Here is a 17,759-nt window from a genome sequence, read left to right on the forward strand (position 1 = left end):
GAAATAATTTAAATATCTTTAGTATTAATGTATTTTATTTTTTTTTTAAAAAATAAAATTTAGTCATCTTTTGATGAAATTGCCTTTATAAAGTCATTTTCCCAATCACCATTTTGAAATTTTGACCAATCTATTGTATTTTGATTTAATATGTATTTTCCTTGACGACATCGTATAAGTTCTACTATATGTGCAGCAGAATCTAAAGATATAGCGAGATCATGAATAAGTGATCGAATATATGTACCAGAAGATGCAACAATTCTGAATTTAACTGCTGGCGCTTTTTTTTTTGTAGATAAAATTGTATTAGACGATTTTTCTTCTTTACTATCAATATCATTAAATAAATTATCAGATATTTTAATTTCGTCAGTAGATTTAGACAAATTGCATTTTTCATCTTTGTTATCCATAGCTTCTTGTTCCTGTAATATATTGCTAGAAATATCTATATTATTATCATCATCATCACATGGTTCTTTCCAATTATGATCATGTGTCCATTTTATGATATTAAATGAATCAACAACAACTGGACGATATTTAATTTCTTCCGGAAGTTCAATTCCTTCTCTTGAATATTCATATAACCGTTTTCCTCTCATATGCAAAGCAGAATACCTTGAAAAATTATATAAATTTAAATAATTGATTTATTCCTACATTGGAGGTTTCTGTAATATATTACCCCTAAAATTCTCAAGTGCTTTTTCAACTTTATCTTGTGTTAAATGAGACCATGGCATACGTTTTAAAATTTTTCCATTAGAATCATATGTATCTGTAGAATAACCGAATAAAGCTGTTGCTTCATATTCCTTACATAATTAACTTGGTTTTCTTTTTCAAAAAATATTACTTTAGTGCAGTTTAAAAATTCCTTAAGTCTCTTTGTGCTCTTTCCAATACCTATTACTTAAAAATAGTTATAAATTATACCAATATTTAAAAAATAATGTACCAAGTATACCACTTGCTAATGGATCTAAAGTTCCTCCATGTCCAAGCTAAGTTTAATCTTAATAAAGCTCAAATTAAAGTAAGAACTTACTTTAATTTTCTTAAATTTCAAATCTCTGGATTTTCTATGACGTTTATATACTTGTTCTTGAGAAATATCAACAAGTTGATCATAAAGATAAGAATTCCTTAATATTTTTTCTAATTCTAGAAGAATGATTTCTTTTTTGCTGTATAAATCTTAATTACCATTCAAAATATGTGTACAGATCCATCCAGATGGCTTGTTAATTGCTATAATACCTCCTTTGTTCATAGAATCTTAATTTTTATAGATTTCTAAGGTAATCTTATAAAAAAAGAAGAGTTTCAATTATTTTAAGCCTTTAAATAAAGATATTATTTATAAAAAGTTGAGAATTTTAGATTATATAATAATATAATATAATATAATATAGATAAGATTAGATTAGATTAGATTGATTTTTAATCTAAATAAAATGGTTATTTGATAAGAAATTGGAAGTTTTAGAGCTAATTTTTCAATAATATCATTATTCTAATCAGACTTATCTTAGATATATAACTTTGAAAATTATTATTATTTTAATTGGTGACTAAGAGACGTTATTGATATAAATAAATAGTTATCAAAAAAAAATGATAATGTTAAGAATGAATATATCTAATGTAATTATATGTAAAAAGGAGTACAAAAATAAATGACATACGATTTTCTATTGTATCATAATAAACATGTTGATTTTTTATCATTATTACCTATTTCTCATTCATATTATAACCCATTTATTTTGTACTATTTTTTGTTAGATTTTAATTTAAAAAAAATAAATAAACTTGCATTTTCAATATTTCCAGATTTGTATTCTACATTCACAATTTTTAAGTTAGTAATTTCGGTAGGATTGGATGGTAATAGAGCCAAAAGACTTTTTAATTGCGTTTCTTTGAAAAAATCATTAGGAGGGAATTCAACAACAACTTCAAGATATAAATCTCCATTTTCATTACTATCTGAGTCCTTAGGCATCCCTTCTCCTTGTATAACTAATATTTGTCCTGGGTACATTATTTTCCCAGGAGGATGTGTCATATAAAGACCTCTTCCATCTAATGTTTCTAAAACTACTCTAGAAAATCCACATAAAGCCTCAGATAATGTAATATTTAAATTAGATTTTAAATTGCATCCTGATCGCTCGAATCTATCATGCTTTCTTTGCTTAATAATAATAATTAAATCGCCTGTTTCCATTCCAGGCTAATTTATTAATTTTTTAGAAAATTAGAAAAACAAAAAAAATACCTCTTGATCTGCTTCGCCATAAAAAACTATTTTTTCTCCATCTTGTGTTCCTTTGTCTATATTGATTTGATAAAAATTTTTTTCTGTAATAGTTTTAATTCCTTTACATTTTCTACATCTATCTTTTTCCTGAATAGTTTCTCCTGTTCCTTCACATTTCTTGCATTCAAATTCTTGCTGTACAATCATTCCTGGTCTTATTTGCTTTAATACTGTCATTACTCCTTTTCCATCACAAAATACACATTTTTTGCTATCACAATACGCTTTTCTTCCTGAACTAAAAATATATAAGACCCAATTATTAAAATATCTTATTCTTTATGAAACCCTTTACAGGTTGGACATATAATATTCCTCGTACCCGCCATTTTAACATTTTTTCCTCGATAAAGCTCTTCTAATGTTATTTCATAATCATAATACACATCTTTCTTTCTATTTTTAAACGATTCCTCCTGCATCGTTTCTCTTCCTAATTCATTAATACTCATTTCCTCAAACATTTGCGAATAAATATCTTCCATCATAACATTATTACAATCTTGAACTCCATCTAATCCATATGTATCATAAATACTCCTTGTCTCTGGATCCCTTAAAATATCATATGCATCTTGTGCTTCTCGAAATCGAATTGATGCTTCTTCTCGCTCCGATTCCTGGACTTTATCTGGATGATTATGAAGTGCTACCTAATCCTTATAAGTTCCTCTAAATATATAATCTTATAGTTTCTTATACTTTATGGAATGCCTTCTTAATCTCCACCTGGCTTGCCTCTGGGTTAACCCCAAGAATATCATAAAAATGTGTATCTAAAACCACTATTTTTAACAATAAGTAAGAATTCTATTAAATTTAAATAATTTACTCTTAATTCTTAATAAAAATCTGTAATTTTTAAGTCCATTTTAACTATAAAATTAAGGTTTTATTAAGATTTTGTGCGTTTTATTTATTTTTAACGAGACCAACGTCCAAATTATATGTAAAAAATAGAATGAGTAAAAAGAGGAGATAAAGGGATTATAATGAGGAGATATATAAGAATAAAGAACGGGGAGGATGTGTTTATTAAGATTAGGAAAAAGAACGGTCGAAAATACTGCATTTTATCAAGAGTTAGAACAAGATTTGCACCATCGCCTACAGGGCAGATGCACCTTGGATCATTAAGGACAGCACTGTATAATTACCTTTTTGCTAAGAAGATGAATGGGGATTTTATTTTACGTATTGAAGATACGGACAAAGTAGTTTATTTTTTGGTTAAAATAGAGCCTAAGGATTTAATATTTGAAAAGGCGCGAATTGTTAAAAATTCAGAGGAAAATATATATAAGATGCTTAAATGTGTTGGAATTGATTGGGACGAAGGGCCTATTGTATATAAATATATATATATTATATTATATGTGATTGATATGGGTCTAGGTTGGAGGAAAACATTATCCGTATAAACAGGTGAATTTGATTAGATAAATGTATTATTACTGAAAAATTAGTCGCAAAGGATAAATATATATTTAAAATATGCTAATTTACTTCTTGAGGTATTTTTTATGTAAATTTAATTATTATATGAAATAAGTAGTCAGGCAAAGCATATAGATGTTTTTGTTCAGTAGATCGTCTTGAAAAATTAAAAAAAATGTCTAAAATTCAAGGGCTTTCAGGAACGTATGATAGAAATTGTATGTCGATTCATATAGAAGAATCGAATGAAAGAGCGTTAAAAGGGAATAAATTTGTATTTCGTTTTAAAGTAAAAAAGCAAAAATATAATTATAATATTAATTATGACAGGTTCCTGAAAAATACCCAGTAGTTCATGATATTGTTTATGGAGATATTGATTTTTCTGGTCCGATTAATATACAAAAAAAAGTATATGATGATCCAATAATTATAAAGTCAGATACATTTCCTACATATCATTTTGCTAGTGTAGTTGATGACTATCTTATGAATATAACACATGTAATTAGAGGAGAGGTAATAGTTTTATTGAAGATTGCACTTATATTGATCTTTTTTAGGAGTGGTTATCATCAACATCAAAACATCTTGCCATTTATCAAGCTTTTGGATGGACACCGCCTAGATTTGCTCATGTATCACTGTTAGTAAATCCAGATGGTTCAAAAATAAGCAAAAGATGTAAAGATACCCATATTCAACATTATATTGATGAAGGATATTCTTCAGACGCTTTATTAAATTATGTTGCTCTTATTGGATGGTCGCCAAAAACATCGAATGATGTATTCACTATGCAAGAGTTGATTGATAGGGTATATAAATAATTAGAAAAATATATCAATGTAATCATTTTAGTTTTCACTTGACAATCTTACTAAAGGAACTGCAATAGTTATGCCAGAAAAGCTTAATTTTCTTAATAAAGAACATTTTCTTCTCTCTACTGATAATGAAGATGGAATTAAAAAAATTATCAAAAAAATCAAGCCTAAAATTCTATCATTATATAAAAAAAAGTATCAATCCAAATTTTTATTTTTTTTTTAATATTATTAGGATTTTAGAAGATAATAATATGGAGCGTCTTGAAGACGAATATATTTATAAAGTTATTGTAGCACTTAGAAAAAAAGTACAAAATATAAATCAATTGATTGAGTCGAGTAATTATTTTTTTGTCGAGCCACACTATAATGAACATATTCTTAATGAATTTAAATTAACATCAAAAGATTTAGGTATATTATTTTTAGTTATTAATGTTTGATATGTAGCATATTTATTAACTTATTTAGAATTAACTTTAAAAATAATTCAAGAATTAAACAAGATTAATCTATGGAATCCTGATGAGATTATTTCTACTGTTACAGAAATTGCAACTGCTGAAAATATTAAAATAAAAAAAATAAAGATGATATTACGATTTTGTTGTACTGCTACAATTGTTGGTGCAGATATCATTCAAATTTTGTATATATTAGGTAAAAAATCTATAATATCAAGAATCAACAAAGCTATGGAATGGAATAAAAGCATCTATCACGAATAATATATTATTTTCTACAAAAAATGTTAATGAATTATATATTTTGAATCAAAGCTATTATCTATAATTATAGATTCATAATACATTAAATAAATTGTTTTTTAAAATCTGTGTCGATATTCTATGAATTTCTTTATTATCAAGATCATTTCTAATATTTTTAAATATTTTTCTCGAAATATAGTTATATTACATATGATTAATTATCTTATTTAAAATATCATCCTTTTTTTCTTCATGTACGCAAGATTTCTGAGCCTAGAAATGTGATGTAGAAGAGAAGTCTTCAGATTCGTTTTTCTCCAGCAATTACTGAATAGAATTTATTCTCTCTGATAAATTTAATAGTTTAGAAGATAAATACACTTTATTCCATAAAGTTAAATAATTATTAAAATAATTATTTTATATACTATAAATGATGAAGAGAGAGTTAGTGTTTTAAACCAACATTTACTTAAAAATAACCATATAAGACAAGAATCCAATGATGATTTAAAATAATTCGTCTCAAAAGCATAATATCTATAATTTTTTATGCAATTTCTAATACTATAAATAACATTGCTTATGTGAATGAACGCTAAAGTCCTCTATTTTGCAGAAGATATAACTTTGTGATAATTTTTTTACAAAATATCTTGTTTATGATTTACTGGACAAGTTCTAAGCACGTTTAAGTCAATTTTTCTCGTCAAAACAGTATGTATTAGATCAATCCAATTTAATATAAACTTTTTCAAAAAACCCTCGTTTTTCTTTAAAAAATAGATACCATAATAACTAGAAATAGATCTTAATATTGTTGATTTTGAAGCTATATTTCAATATCAATTCTCAAAAGCCTTGAAAATTCGATATATAAAAAATACACAAATAACACATAAACTTGCCAAGATCCATATCCTAAATGAAAGCAATTCCATTCTATAATATTTTCTGATCGATTCGTCTGCTCAATTACATCCTAATATATACCCATATATTCATATGTCTCTGCTTGAACACTTACTCAAGTTTCTGTTCCTTCACACAGAAAACAAAACACATCCACAATAATCATCTGATATTTGGAATTCTTTCCCTGTATAAGTCCTTTTAAAGATAAAACAAGATTTTATCATATAATACTATTTCACATCTACCCATCACTTCAATTGATTTTTAGACCAACAACCCATTATCTTTATCAAAGAAGTCAAAGAAACATAGATTGGCTTAAAATAACAAGAATTGATATTTTCTTTTGGCTAAAAATAGAGGGTCTTCCAAAATCTATCTCTGTTTCATTCTTTTTTTCATGTATTTTTATTTATTTGCCTTTTATAAGGCCTTTTATCATAAATATAGATAAATTCGTTTAAGAAGAGGGCTTCTGAGGGTAGTTTTCCTGTATAAATTAAGGGAGTATTGTGGATCTCTATAAACTAGAAAAAAGTGTTGTTGCGAGGTGGGTGACCAACCTCTTAAAAAGTGAAATTAAGATGAGTCTTAAAAAGAGAAAAAAGGACAAGAATTTGGACTTAGAAGAACGAAATATTGAAAAGAGGGCCAAAGAAATATCTATGAAATCTTTTTTTGGGGTAAAAAACGGCCATTGTAAGACAATTGAGAGCAAATTTAATAAAGAGGCATGGGTTAATGGGCTCAAGGAAAATGAGCGAGAATTACTAAAGTATTAATATGTATTTCTAATGGTATCTTATGGGTTTAGGGTTGAGATTGAGTTTTTGGAGGAAAGCTGGCTTAAAGTTTTGAAGGATGAGCTTACAAAGCCGTATTTTTTGAAGGGAAGAAAGTGGAGTGTCTAAGCTTAATCTTATTAGTTTAGCTCAAGAATTTCTTAAATACGGAGAAAAAATCACATAAGATCTTTCCTCCAGGTATTTAAGTTGATAATTTTGTTTTGGTGATTCAAATTTTAATAGACAAGGATATTTATTCATGGTCATATTATACGCCATTGAATATGGTTAAGGTTGTAATTTTGGGACAAGATCCTTATCATAACTATAATCAAGCACATGGACTTTGTTTTTCAGTAAGGCCACCGACATTGCCGCCTCCATCTCTTAAAAATATATTTATTGCACTTCAGAACGATTATCCATCTTTTAAAATCCCGAAAACTGGGCTACTAACGCCATGGGCTAAACAAGGTGTTCTTCTTTTAAATTCATCTTTAACAGTGCGTGCACATCAAGCAGGAAGTCATGCACAAAAGGGATGGGAGGAATTTACTAGTAAAGTTATTCAAGTTGTACAAAAACATCGAACGAAGGGGGTTGTTTTTCTTGCATGGGGTTCACCTGCTACTAAAAGGGTTGAAAATGTTGATGTATAATTTTTTTTATGTTTAATCATATCTGAGTTTTTTATTAGAAAAACATTCATCTTATTTTAAAGAGCGTCCATCCTAGTCCATTGTCTGCAAGTAGAGGATTTTTTAATTGTGGGCATTTTAAAAAAACAAATGAATGGCTTTCTCAAAAATATGGAGAAGATGCTATAATTAATTGGAATTGTCTTGATACAAACGAAACTATTGATTTTTCTAAAACAAATGCCATTGTATCAGAAAGCTGTACTAAACCAGAAACTGCCTCCCTAAAAATACCATCGCATTTTAAAAACGAAGAGATAAATCAGGCAACCGACATAATCAGTCTTTCTCAAGAAGAGTTAATTGCAATGGAATCTAGTATCACACTAGAAGAACTTGATGGTAGTATATCAAGTAGTTCTGAATCTAATAAAGAATAATTATTATATATTTTTGTATTTTCAAAAAAGTTTCATTACATAAATTATTTTAGAATTATAAAACATATCATACTAAAGTTTTTATATATTTTGAAATAAATCCTAGAACAATTTATCTTCTTCTTTTAGCTATACGTTTTGCTGCTCTTAGTTCTTTTTTCATTCGAGGGTCAACTAATAATATTTAAAAAAACATTATTTAAATTATAGAATTTACCAAATTTATATCTCCCTTTTACTCCTTTCGGTCTTCCTTTAATCCCCTTATTTACACCTTTTGCAACCACTATTTTTACTTTATTCCTATTTTTGAATTTTACGGACTTTTTTAAAAGTTTTTTAATGCTTTCAGTTTTTTCTTTTTCGCTCATATCATTGGTTTGGATTATTGAACCTGCTTTTTCTTGTATTCGTTTCAATCTTCTCATTGCTTTCATTTTTTTACGTGCTTTAGCTTCTAATACTTTTTTAATAGGACGTGCATTCATAGCTTTAAGTTTTTCTCGAATAGCCATAACAGCTTCTTTAGAAATAGGAATATTTCTTTTATTATGTTTTCTTTCATCATCCAAAAACCATTCAGGGAGGTTTTTATTATCTTGAAAAGACCATTTATTATAAGAATCATCAATAATATCTTCTTTAGATTTTTCCTTAGATGCTATACTTCGGGCCAATGTCATTTCCTCTGGTGTTGTGATGTCTATTTTTATATATTCTGTTAATTTTGTTCAAAATAAAATACAATAAAATAACCTAATTTATTTTTATTTCCTTTAATTAAATTAGTTTGATTTTTTTTAGTTGTTTCATGTAGTATTTTGATATTATCATCCAATTCGTCATTATGAGTTTTGCAAGATGGTTTAGACTGATTTTTATGAGTTTTTAATAATTTATTTTCTACAGTTTTAGTATTATCCAAATCTTCGAAATAATTATTATGAATTTTAAAAATATCATTATCAAAAAATAGTTTTGCTTTTTGTGTTAATTCGCCTTTCTCTTCTGAATCTATAAATTCCAAGCTATCTGAGTCACTTTCAAAAGTACTACTCTGGTTTTCATCTTTAAGATCAAAATCTATATGTTTTTCCGATTTATAATCACTTTCAATAGTATTTAATTCGTCATTATTAGTTTCATTAAAATTATCATTAATTTTTGATTTAAATTCTTTTTTTTTTAACCGATAATGTTCATACCTTATGTATATTAAAATATTAAAATCAATTGATATAGACTTACATTAGATCAAGTTCTTTTTCCATCTTATCTAAATCATCTTCACTATCCTCAAATTCTGTCTCAGGTTCTGTTGCATCAATATCATCTTCAGAAATTAAATCCATTTCTGCATTTTCAGCTTCTAATTTATTAAGTTCTTTAAAAGGTATTTCAAAAATAGGGTCTTCTGAAATAGTTTCAGATTGTTCCAAACCAATATCGAAAGGTTCAATCATTCCCAAACGTAAACGAAGAATGCTTTTTCGTTTTGATTCTAACATTCGTCGCTTTTCTCTTTTTTTCCTCATAATTTCCTGATTATTTAATTTATTCATCTATAATCTTTATTAATTGGGTTTGTAAAATTAAAAAAAAAACCTCTTGTTCGATTTCTTCTTCTTCATTTAATGGCACTATTTCAACTTTTTCTTGCAAATTAGTTTCTTTCTTTTCAGATAAACCTAGCTTTTCCCTAACAAGTATCCTCCATTTAAGTAAACCACGGAAATCCTTTCTTCCAAGAACTTTAAGATCTTTACAACATTGAATAATTTCTTCTGTAGTAATATCGAAATCCTTAATTCCCTTGTAATTTTCTAAATCTCTATCATCAAGACTGATTGCACTAGCAATACTTAAAATTTCGATCGGGTTATTAGAGTTCAAAAATTCCTCAGCAGTTACTGTTTTATGTTGAGTATAATTTCCATCTTCATACCCTTCTCTTTGACGCTTTATTTTCTTGATAAATTAATATTTAAAGATAATCATATGATTTAAGATATATACCAAAGGATTAAATATTCTTGTTACATGATCCGGAGCTGGGCAAGGTAAATCCTCAAAAACATATTTTGGATCCAAAAATTTAGGATCAATTTTATCAGGTGCTTTATATTGTTGACAAACTACAAATATTTCTGCTGAAACATCCCTTTTTTATATCACTTTTAATATAACTTTTACTATTAGGTCACTACCTTGAAGCTAAGGGCTTAGTTGCCTCAACTTTTTTAAATAATTGATTAAAAACCCATAATAAACTATTATAATCTTTTGACCGAAAAATTTTAGTAATAAATGTACCTAATATATTAAATTTCATGAAATAAAATAACATACAATACCATTAGAAATTAAAAATTCGGTAACTATTTTTAATGAAGCTAAAACAAGCTCTGCTTGAGAATATGCATCATGAATCCATGCTACTCCTACATTTGGTGCTCCATCATGAAGAATACTATTCCAAAATTAATAACAAAATAAAAATTCAATTAACATACGTATCTGCTTTCCATGTTTTTAAATATTGTCGAAGTTTTTCACGACATTTATCAGTAGTAATATCTTGTACAAATGTTTCGACATTCGGAATTGGTTTTATTGGAACTAAATCAATACCACATATTAAGGACCCTGCCATACAATATTTAGAAGCTACTTGAAGCCATCCCCCTGGTGCTGCACATAAATCAATCAAGACTTTAGTTTTTTCTAAAAAATGGTACTTTTTATTCAACTGAATAAGCTTAAATGATGAACGTGACCGATATCCTTGTTCTTTTGCAAGATGGTACCATTTATCTCCTTGTTTCCTCTGTTTTCCTCTTGATTTCCCCATTATTTATAAATTTTAAATCTTGATTTCACTATTCCATTAATTTATATACTTATTAATGTCTTAAAAAATATCATAAATTTATATAAAAAAGAAGAAAAATATGTGTATAATAAGAGAAAATAAAGCGTCTCCTTATATAACTTTAAATAATATTAATTAATTGATTGTATAACCAAAAATTTCTAAAATTTTGCTGATTTTAAAGTTTTAAAAATCTATATAAAAAGTTAATATTTTTTGTTTTTATTTTTAAAACTACCTTAAAATTATAAAATAATGAAAGATATTAATAATATATCTATTATTTATGTATAAAATTAATAAAGCTTTAGATCTATTTAAAAACTAATTTTTTACGTTGGAGTCGATAAATTATGGAGTAAATAAAATCTATGAAGAATATTATTAGTTGCATAATTTTTTAAGGCTTCTGTTTAAGATATTAACTATATAATCATCTTTTTTCTATAGTTTTTTTTTATTTTGAATCAATATTTATTTTTAATTATAATTTTTTTGATATTTTATTTATCTATTATATTAAATAATATTAAGCTTTAAGATAAATTATTTAAGAATTTTTTAAAAAATTAAGACATTGTTTTTTCATAGAATATCTTAAAGTTGTTTATATATAGTTTTTGAAAAAAATACTTTTATTTTTGATTTTTTTAAGTACAAGTTTTTAATTTAAATTAGATCAATTATATTAGCTTTTTTTTTTTTTGAATGAGTCATAAATTTTAAAAATTCTTGAAATATTCAATCTTTATATTAAGAATAGATTGACTGACTTGGTTTTTTTCTTAAAAAGTTAATTTTTACTATTATTTTTTTATAATCAATATAAAATTAAATAATAAAATATATTTGTAAGTATTTTATTATAAATTTAAAACTATATAAATCATATTAATAAAAATATAATGGTAGTGTTAATCATAAATAATAATTTAGTTTTGATCTATTTAGTTTTAATATATTTATTTTAATAACATATAAAATTTGTTCAATCCCGCTTTTATTAATTATTTAATAGAATATGTATTTATAATACATGTAATATATTTTCTAATTCACTGTTTTTATCAAAAATATTAATACGTCTTTATATATTATAAATCGTATTTTTTTAAAAAATAAGCTAAGATTTTCTAACTTGTTTTGCATTAGTTTTCTTATTTAGATATTCAAAACTTTTATCTTTAAAAGTCATATTTTCTTTAAGATTGAATCTAATCTTTTATAAATATTTTTTAATCTAAATAATTCATAATTTATTTGGAATACATTTCTTCTCAGATAAATAATCTATAAAATAAAATATTCATTCTTTTTAAATTATTATTTTTTAAATAACATTATATTCTTTATTATGATATAATTATTTTTTATTTAAAAGCTTCCAATTTTACAGACTATAAATATTAATTATATTTTATATATTTTATATATTTTTTATATTTTATTTATTATCATTATAAATCAACTTTACTATTTCAATTTTATTATAATACTTTAAAATAATTCAACTATTAATAAAAACTGTTTAATATCTCCCTAAATTTTTCTTAAAAATTTATAATTTTACGACATGATTCTTTATAAAGATTTGATTCATAAATTCATTTTATAAATATTTTTTTCAATTTTAAAATAAAAACAAAAAAAATCATAACAAATATTCAAATACTTTAAATTCTTCTTAAAAATTATTCTAAATATTACAATTCTAAATATTTAATATAACTTTCAAAATATTTAACATTATTCATATTTTCCTTTCATTTATTCTTCTTTTCATCAAACAAATTTTTAAAACTTTCAATAATATTAATAAATCTATTTTAACATAAAATAATATTTACAAAAACTCTTCTTCCTTAAAATAACCTTATTTTTTATCAATTATAACATTCGATACCTTTTATCTCATTTTTCATTATCCATTTTAAAAATAATTAATCATCATAAACAATTTCATTATTTAGAATAAATAATCCTATAATTTAACAATACTATTCATCTAAATTCTAAATCCCTCTCCTCCTCCTCTCCCCCTCTCCCCTCCCCATCTTATACCATCCTCACACTTACTTGCGTTGCCATGACAACCACAACATCTAAAGATTTTATAAAGCTCTTTTAATAAAAATTTTTTAAAAATATTTACTATTTACATAAAAATACTATCTCTATAATCTTAATATTTTATATCTCCATCATAACTCCAATCTTACATCCACTTCCTGTATCGGTTTCCATAACAACCCTTACGCGCTATTGCTTAAATAAACGCGTTTGCATAAATTTCACGTGACTAATAAAAAGCAATTAACAAATATATAAAGCCAAGGCGACCCAGAAAAAATCCAAAACTTTATTTATCACTAAACGTAAATAAAGTTAATAAAAAGAGAAGGAAACATAATATTTGAGAGAGAATCGGTATAAATGGAGCATGAATTGACGCCATCTAAGAAGGTAAGATCAAGAATAACAAAAGACACGTCAAAGAGATCATTTGATTAAATAAACACGCGAAACTAATATGATAAATAGGTTGCAGAGGGTATTTTTGAGTTGAATCTGACAAAGGAAGAACTGGAAGCAGCAAAAAATGCGAAAGAAACGCTTATTAAGCTAAAGATCAAAGCTAGAACAAATAATAGTGATATAAATGAAACAGATCAGGAGGAAAATGCACCTAATGTGGTGGAAGAAGAGCCATTATTAATGGAGAATAAGAAGCGATTTGTTCTTTTCCCTATTAAATATAATGAGGTTAAAATTAAATGGAGAAAATATTTTCTTATGTTTATTAGATTTGGCAAATGTATAAAAAAGCAGAAGCATCTTTTTGGACAACAGAAGAAATAGATCTATCGAAGGATCTGTATGATTGGGACAAAAAATTGAATGATGATGAGAGATTTTTTATTTCTCATGTTCTTGCTTTTTTTGCAGCATCAGATGGGATTGTGAATGAGAATCTTTTGGAACGTTTTAGTAATGAAGTTCAAGTTCCGGAAGCGCGTTGTTTCTATGGATTTCAGATTATGATGGAAAACATTCATTCTGAAACATATTCACTCTTAATCGAAACGTATATTAGAGACCCAGATCAAAAAAATTTTCTTTTTGATGCAATTGAAACGAGTATATATGGTTTATAATTATCTTTCTACATTACTAATGTATTTTAGTTCCAAGTATCAAATTAAAAGCGGACTGGGCACTTAGATGGATTGCAGATGAACATTCAACTTTTGCAGAACGTTTGGTTGCGTTTGCAGCGGTTGAAGGTATTTTCTTTAGCGGTTCTTTTGCATCCATTTTCTGGCTTAAGAAACGTGGATTGATGCCTGGATTAACCTTTTCAAACGAGCTTATTTCACGTGACGAAGGTCTTCATACAGATTTTGCATGTTTACTTTTCAGCCATCTTCGCAAGCGACCATCAAAAGAAACAATTCAAGCTATCATTGTAGAGGCTGTTAGTATTGAGCAGGATTTTCTTACGTCTTCTCTACCCTGCCCTCTACTTGGAATCAATGCTAGGCTTATGAAACAGTATATCGAGGTAAATCAATTCTTTTATATAAATAATTTCTATATACTTATTTTTAAGTTCGTTGCTGATAGACTTTTGGTTGCACTTGGCAATAATAAGTATTACAATGCTACAAACCCTTTTGACTTTATGGAAAACATTTCATTACAAGGTAAAACAAACTTCTTTGAAAAACGAGTATCCGATTATCAAAAATCCGGAGTTATGGCTAGCATTAAAAAGCAGTGTGATTCAGATCTTATTGATGGACATGTTTTTTCAGTTGATGAAGAATTCTAATATATTGTCTTTTAATTGTTAGGGGTATTTGCATGCTTTTTCTTGTTTTTTTTTTTTTTTCATATCTTTATCTTGCGCTTTACCATTTTTTGTATATTATTATCCTGTATTTAGAAAAATCAATTTTCTTCTGCATTTCATTTCTCATATCTTTGTCGCTTGCTCTTTTTCTTATGTTTCTTTCCTGGTTCTATTGCCTTTTGTTCTGTCAAATTTGCCATTTGCTCCAAAATCTGCTCCAATGATACTGATGTTTTACCAATAAATATATAATATATAAAATAACCAACCATTTATATTTGCCATAACATGTCCCAGCCTAGATTTACCTAAAAAAAGACGACTAACATCAACTGCTTGGTTCGTTCTAAATCGAATACAAATTCCAGAAACTGGGTCATATGTTTTTACTGTTAAAAACCCTCTAGACTCTTGGTCAACATGATATTTTGTTGAAATCCGAGTCTAAAGACGAACTTGTTAAATATAAAAATAAAAAAGTTAAATTAAGTACTGTCACCGGCGAAGCTTGAAGAAGCGAGTAAGAAAGGTTAAGAAAAGTGTCGATTGTTTTAACCAAAGGCATTAAAAATTTTTAAACGAAATATTAAAAAATAATCGAAAGATTAACTTCTTAAGAAATATATATTTAGAAGCGGTTTTTTTTTAAGAAAATATAGAGAAATTAATAAAAAATAATTAAATAAATTAAAAAAAAAAAGTTAAAATTATTTTTAAAAATTTATATTATTTTTAGTATTTTCTGAACTTTTTTCAAATACTAATTTCTAATAAAAATTATTTGTTGTTTTTTTTCTTTAATTTAAATGTATTTTCTATTCTTCTATTATGAGTTGATCCTTTAATTTTTTTTCTGCTAATTCTTGATTTGATTTATGCATTTGTGGTATAAAAAATTCTAGTCGCTTAAAAACTAAATTTCAGTAAGCTATATATATTAAATAGATTATAAAAATACGAGGAGTTGGTTCAGGACGTTTAATTATAGGTTTAACAGGCAATTTAGTTGATTGAGAGGATGTTTTTTTTTCAGAATAATTAAGTAATAATCCTTATAAAATATTAACAAAAAAAACTAAAGAATAATAAAAGGATTTTACTTTTTTCAAGAGGTAAAACCTCATCAAACTCAAGTTTTTGCATAAAATATAAAAATATATGAAAAAATATCGATTTCGAAACAGAGTTATATTTGATAAAGATTAAGAGTTTTTTAAAAAGATATTGACAAAGAATGTAAATAAATAATATAAGAAATTTGAAATATTAAGGTATACCAATTGGTTTAGAAGTCCATTTACCATGCCATTTTTTCCATCGACCGTTAGCCAAAATAAGAGGATCTTCTTCTATAGAATTAGAATCATCAAGTTTTCTTGTTAATGAATGAAAACGCTTTTTAAAAATATTAACTTCAGTTTCTATATCATCTAGAATATGTTTTTTTTGAGGAAAAGTAGTAGTATTTAAACGTAAGGAGATAAGAGTTTGATAAGATTTTAAAAGATGTTGATCTAATAATACAACATTTTTTAAAAATTGAGCAGTGCTAAATAAATAAGTGTTACAATAAATAGATAAAAATAATTACTTACTAGGAATCAGTTTGTAATAAACAAGCATGAATTATTTTATGAATAGATAATTGAGGAAAAAGAGGTTTTGCAGAAATATCGTCTTGATACTTTTCATTTAAGAGATTTTGAAGCCATAACAATAAAATATCACAGACATCATTTATATCATTTTTTAAAGGACTTTTTAATGCAGAAAGAGAAAAGATCGGTAAAGTATCAATCATATAATCTAAAAAAATCAATTTATAAGTTATAAAATAAAGAAACATACTATTTTTTGGATCAATAGAACCTAATTTTGAAATAATTTTTAAAGCAAAATATTGTACTAAATTAGAAATAAATGAAACTTTTTTAATAAATGGTAACCAAATTGCATATGATTTGTTAAAAAAATCTTCTTTTCTACTCATAATTAAAAATTATAAAACAAATTTTAAAAATATTACTTGATATTTTTAGGTAATGTCATAATTTTTTCTAAAAGATAATTCGTCATCATTTCAACTCCATCAGAACTATTACATAAAATAATAGATTCTTTAATTATTGTAGACATTTCTTTAGCGTTATCTTTAGTTTTTGATCCCTTATCAAGGTTTTTTTCTTGAAATATTTCCCATTTTTTAATAATGTCTTGGATTTTTCTTTCATCCAGTTCTTGTACATCCTCACAATAAGATTTAGACCAATATTTATCTAATAACCATTCTAACGCACGATTTGTCATAGAACGTAAAACCACCAATGAAGGAAGCTGTTCATGTGTAGCTGCATGTCGAATCTCAACAAATGACAACGGAAGATCAATATTCCGTGCAAGTGTTTGCATCGGTATAATATATTGACCCTGTTGTTCTGGATCTACAAATCCATTTACAAATCTTATATATAATCAAAAAAATAGCCATTTAAAAGCTTCATCTGCGACCTTATTAACGCCATTGCGTATGATAAACGTAATCCAAGAGGATCACAGAAACCACGTTCCTCTTCAACCAAAACACATATCAAATTTGCTGTAGATTCAACTGCATGTGGAAGCCCTCCACGTACTCGCCATGCGTTTACCTACAAATATTCAATATTCACCCTATCCTTTTCATAAATATAATAAATATAGACTCTTGAAAGCCCTTTTTTTAATGTTTCCTGGTTTCTATCCCCTCCAAAGAACCAATCCCGAACCTGATTAAACTCTGCCCGAGATCTCCATGGAACAATACGAAAACAATGACTCATCTTAGATTATTAAACGATTTTATACTTCTAACATAGATTTTCCGAAAAACTTGATAAATTCTTAATTTAAATAAATAATTTAGATTAAAAATTCTTAACTTGTTTTAAGAAAATTAATAAAGAGTTAA

The 17,759-nt window shown here is 26.0% G+C and overlaps 9 protein-coding genes across 9 annotated transcripts; 3 read left to right on the forward strand and 6 right to left on the reverse strand.

The window, feature by feature from the left end:
- Positions 1-16: 16 nt before the first annotated feature.
- On the reverse strand, positions 17-1,325 carry T552_00874 (tRNA pseudouridine(55) synthase). Its single transcript, XM_018369470.1, has 6 exons — positions 1,213-1,325; positions 1,055-1,170; positions 965-1,010; positions 863-918; positions 667-821; positions 17-624 (listed from the first exon to the last, which is right to left on the reverse strand). Exons 1-6 carry the CDS (start codon positions 1,277-1,279, stop codon positions 60-62), a joined length of 1,005 nt encoding a protein of 334 aa, XP_018226652.1. The 5' UTR covers positions 1,280-1,325; the 3' UTR covers positions 17-59.
- Positions 1,326-1,735: 410 nt separating this feature from the next.
- On the reverse strand, positions 1,736-3,258 carry T552_00875 (hypothetical protein). The gene is made up of 6 exons (XM_018369471.1): positions 3,165-3,258; positions 3,035-3,117; positions 2,621-2,985; positions 2,291-2,570; positions 1,826-2,245; positions 1,736-1,780 (listed from the first exon to the last, which is right to left on the reverse strand). Coding segments are annotated over exons 1-6 (1,170 nt in total). The 5' UTR covers positions 3,166-3,258; the 3' UTR covers positions 1,736-1,759.
- A 200-nt stretch (positions 3,259-3,458) lies between these two features.
- On the forward strand, positions 3,459-5,373 carry T552_00876 (glutamate-tRNA ligase). Its single transcript, XM_018369472.1, has 8 exons — positions 3,459-3,678; positions 3,728-3,757; positions 3,799-4,058; positions 4,100-4,288; positions 4,333-4,587; positions 4,631-4,791; positions 4,832-5,013; positions 5,071-5,373. The coding sequence occupies exons 3-8, from the start codon at positions 3,945-3,947 to the stop codon at positions 5,325-5,327; spliced, it is 1,158 nt and encodes a 385-aa protein (XP_018226654.1). The 5' UTR covers positions 3,459-3,678; positions 3,728-3,757; positions 3,799-3,944; the 3' UTR covers positions 5,328-5,373.
- A 1,435-nt stretch (positions 5,374-6,808) lies between these two features.
- T552_00877 (uracil-DNA glycosylase) lies at positions 6,809-8,087 on the forward strand (the record flags this gene model as incomplete). The annotated part of the gene is made up of 5 exons (XM_018369473.1): positions 6,809-6,999; positions 7,039-7,129; positions 7,156-7,207; positions 7,253-7,662; positions 7,707-8,087. 5 exons carry the CDS (start codon positions 6,809-6,811, stop codon positions 8,085-8,087), a joined length of 1,125 nt encoding a protein of 374 aa, XP_018226655.1.
- Positions 8,088-8,153: 66 nt separating this feature from the next.
- On the reverse strand, positions 8,154-10,983 carry T552_00878 (ribosomal RNA large subunit methyltransferase J). Its single transcript, XM_018369474.1, has 9 exons — positions 10,601-10,983; positions 10,442-10,557; positions 10,295-10,400; positions 10,104-10,248; positions 9,693-10,055; positions 9,336-9,649; positions 8,844-9,292; positions 8,305-8,790; positions 8,154-8,261 (listed from the first exon to the last, which is right to left on the reverse strand). The coding sequence occupies exons 1-9, from the start codon at positions 10,936-10,938 to the stop codon at positions 8,200-8,202; spliced, it is 2,379 nt and encodes a 792-aa protein (XP_018226656.1). The 5' UTR covers positions 10,939-10,983; the 3' UTR covers positions 8,154-8,199.
- Positions 10,984-13,346: 2,363 nt separating this feature from the next.
- Positions 13,347-14,836, forward strand: T552_00879 (ribonucleoside-diphosphate reductase small chain). The gene is made up of 5 exons (XM_018369475.1): positions 13,347-13,422; positions 13,501-13,722; positions 13,764-14,097; positions 14,145-14,521; positions 14,570-14,836. Exons 1-5 carry the CDS (start codon positions 13,393-13,395, stop codon positions 14,789-14,791), a joined length of 1,185 nt encoding a protein of 394 aa, XP_018226657.1. The 5' UTR covers positions 13,347-13,392; the 3' UTR covers positions 14,792-14,836.
- A 47-nt stretch (positions 14,837-14,883) lies between these two features.
- T552_00880 (hypothetical protein) lies at positions 14,884-15,423 on the reverse strand. The gene is made up of 3 exons (XM_018369476.1): positions 15,306-15,423; positions 15,082-15,256; positions 14,884-15,038 (listed from the first exon to the last, which is right to left on the reverse strand). The coding sequence occupies exons 1-3, from the start codon at positions 15,375-15,377 to the stop codon at positions 14,929-14,931; spliced, it is 357 nt and encodes a 118-aa protein (XP_018226658.1). The 5' UTR covers positions 15,378-15,423; the 3' UTR covers positions 14,884-14,928.
- Positions 15,424-15,627: 204 nt separating this feature from the next.
- Positions 15,628-16,000, reverse strand: T552_00881 (hypothetical protein; the record flags this gene model as incomplete). The annotated part of the gene is made up of 3 exons (XM_018369477.1): positions 15,913-16,000; positions 15,771-15,863; positions 15,628-15,725 (listed from the first exon to the last, which is right to left on the reverse strand). Exons 1-3 carry the CDS (start codon positions 15,953-15,955, stop codon positions 15,628-15,630), a joined length of 234 nt encoding a protein of 77 aa, XP_018226659.1. The 5' UTR covers positions 15,956-16,000.
- A 32-nt stretch (positions 16,001-16,032) lies between these two features.
- Positions 16,033-17,677, reverse strand: T552_00882 (hypothetical protein). The gene is made up of 5 exons (XM_018369478.1): positions 17,321-17,677; positions 16,839-17,273; positions 16,661-16,794; positions 16,408-16,618; positions 16,033-16,361 (listed from the first exon to the last, which is right to left on the reverse strand). Exons 1-5 carry the CDS (start codon positions 17,332-17,334, stop codon positions 16,079-16,081), a joined length of 1,077 nt encoding a protein of 358 aa, XP_018226660.1. The 5' UTR covers positions 17,335-17,677; the 3' UTR covers positions 16,033-16,078.
- Between the last annotated feature and the right edge of the window lie 82 nt (positions 17,678-17,759).

Source organism: Pneumocystis carinii, assembly GCF_001477545.1.
Source record: "Pneumocystis carinii B80 chromosome Unknown supercont1.4, whole genome shotgun sequence".
Taxonomy (NCBI): domain Eukaryota; kingdom Fungi; phylum Ascomycota; class Pneumocystomycetes; order Pneumocystales; family Pneumocystaceae; genus Pneumocystis; species Pneumocystis carinii.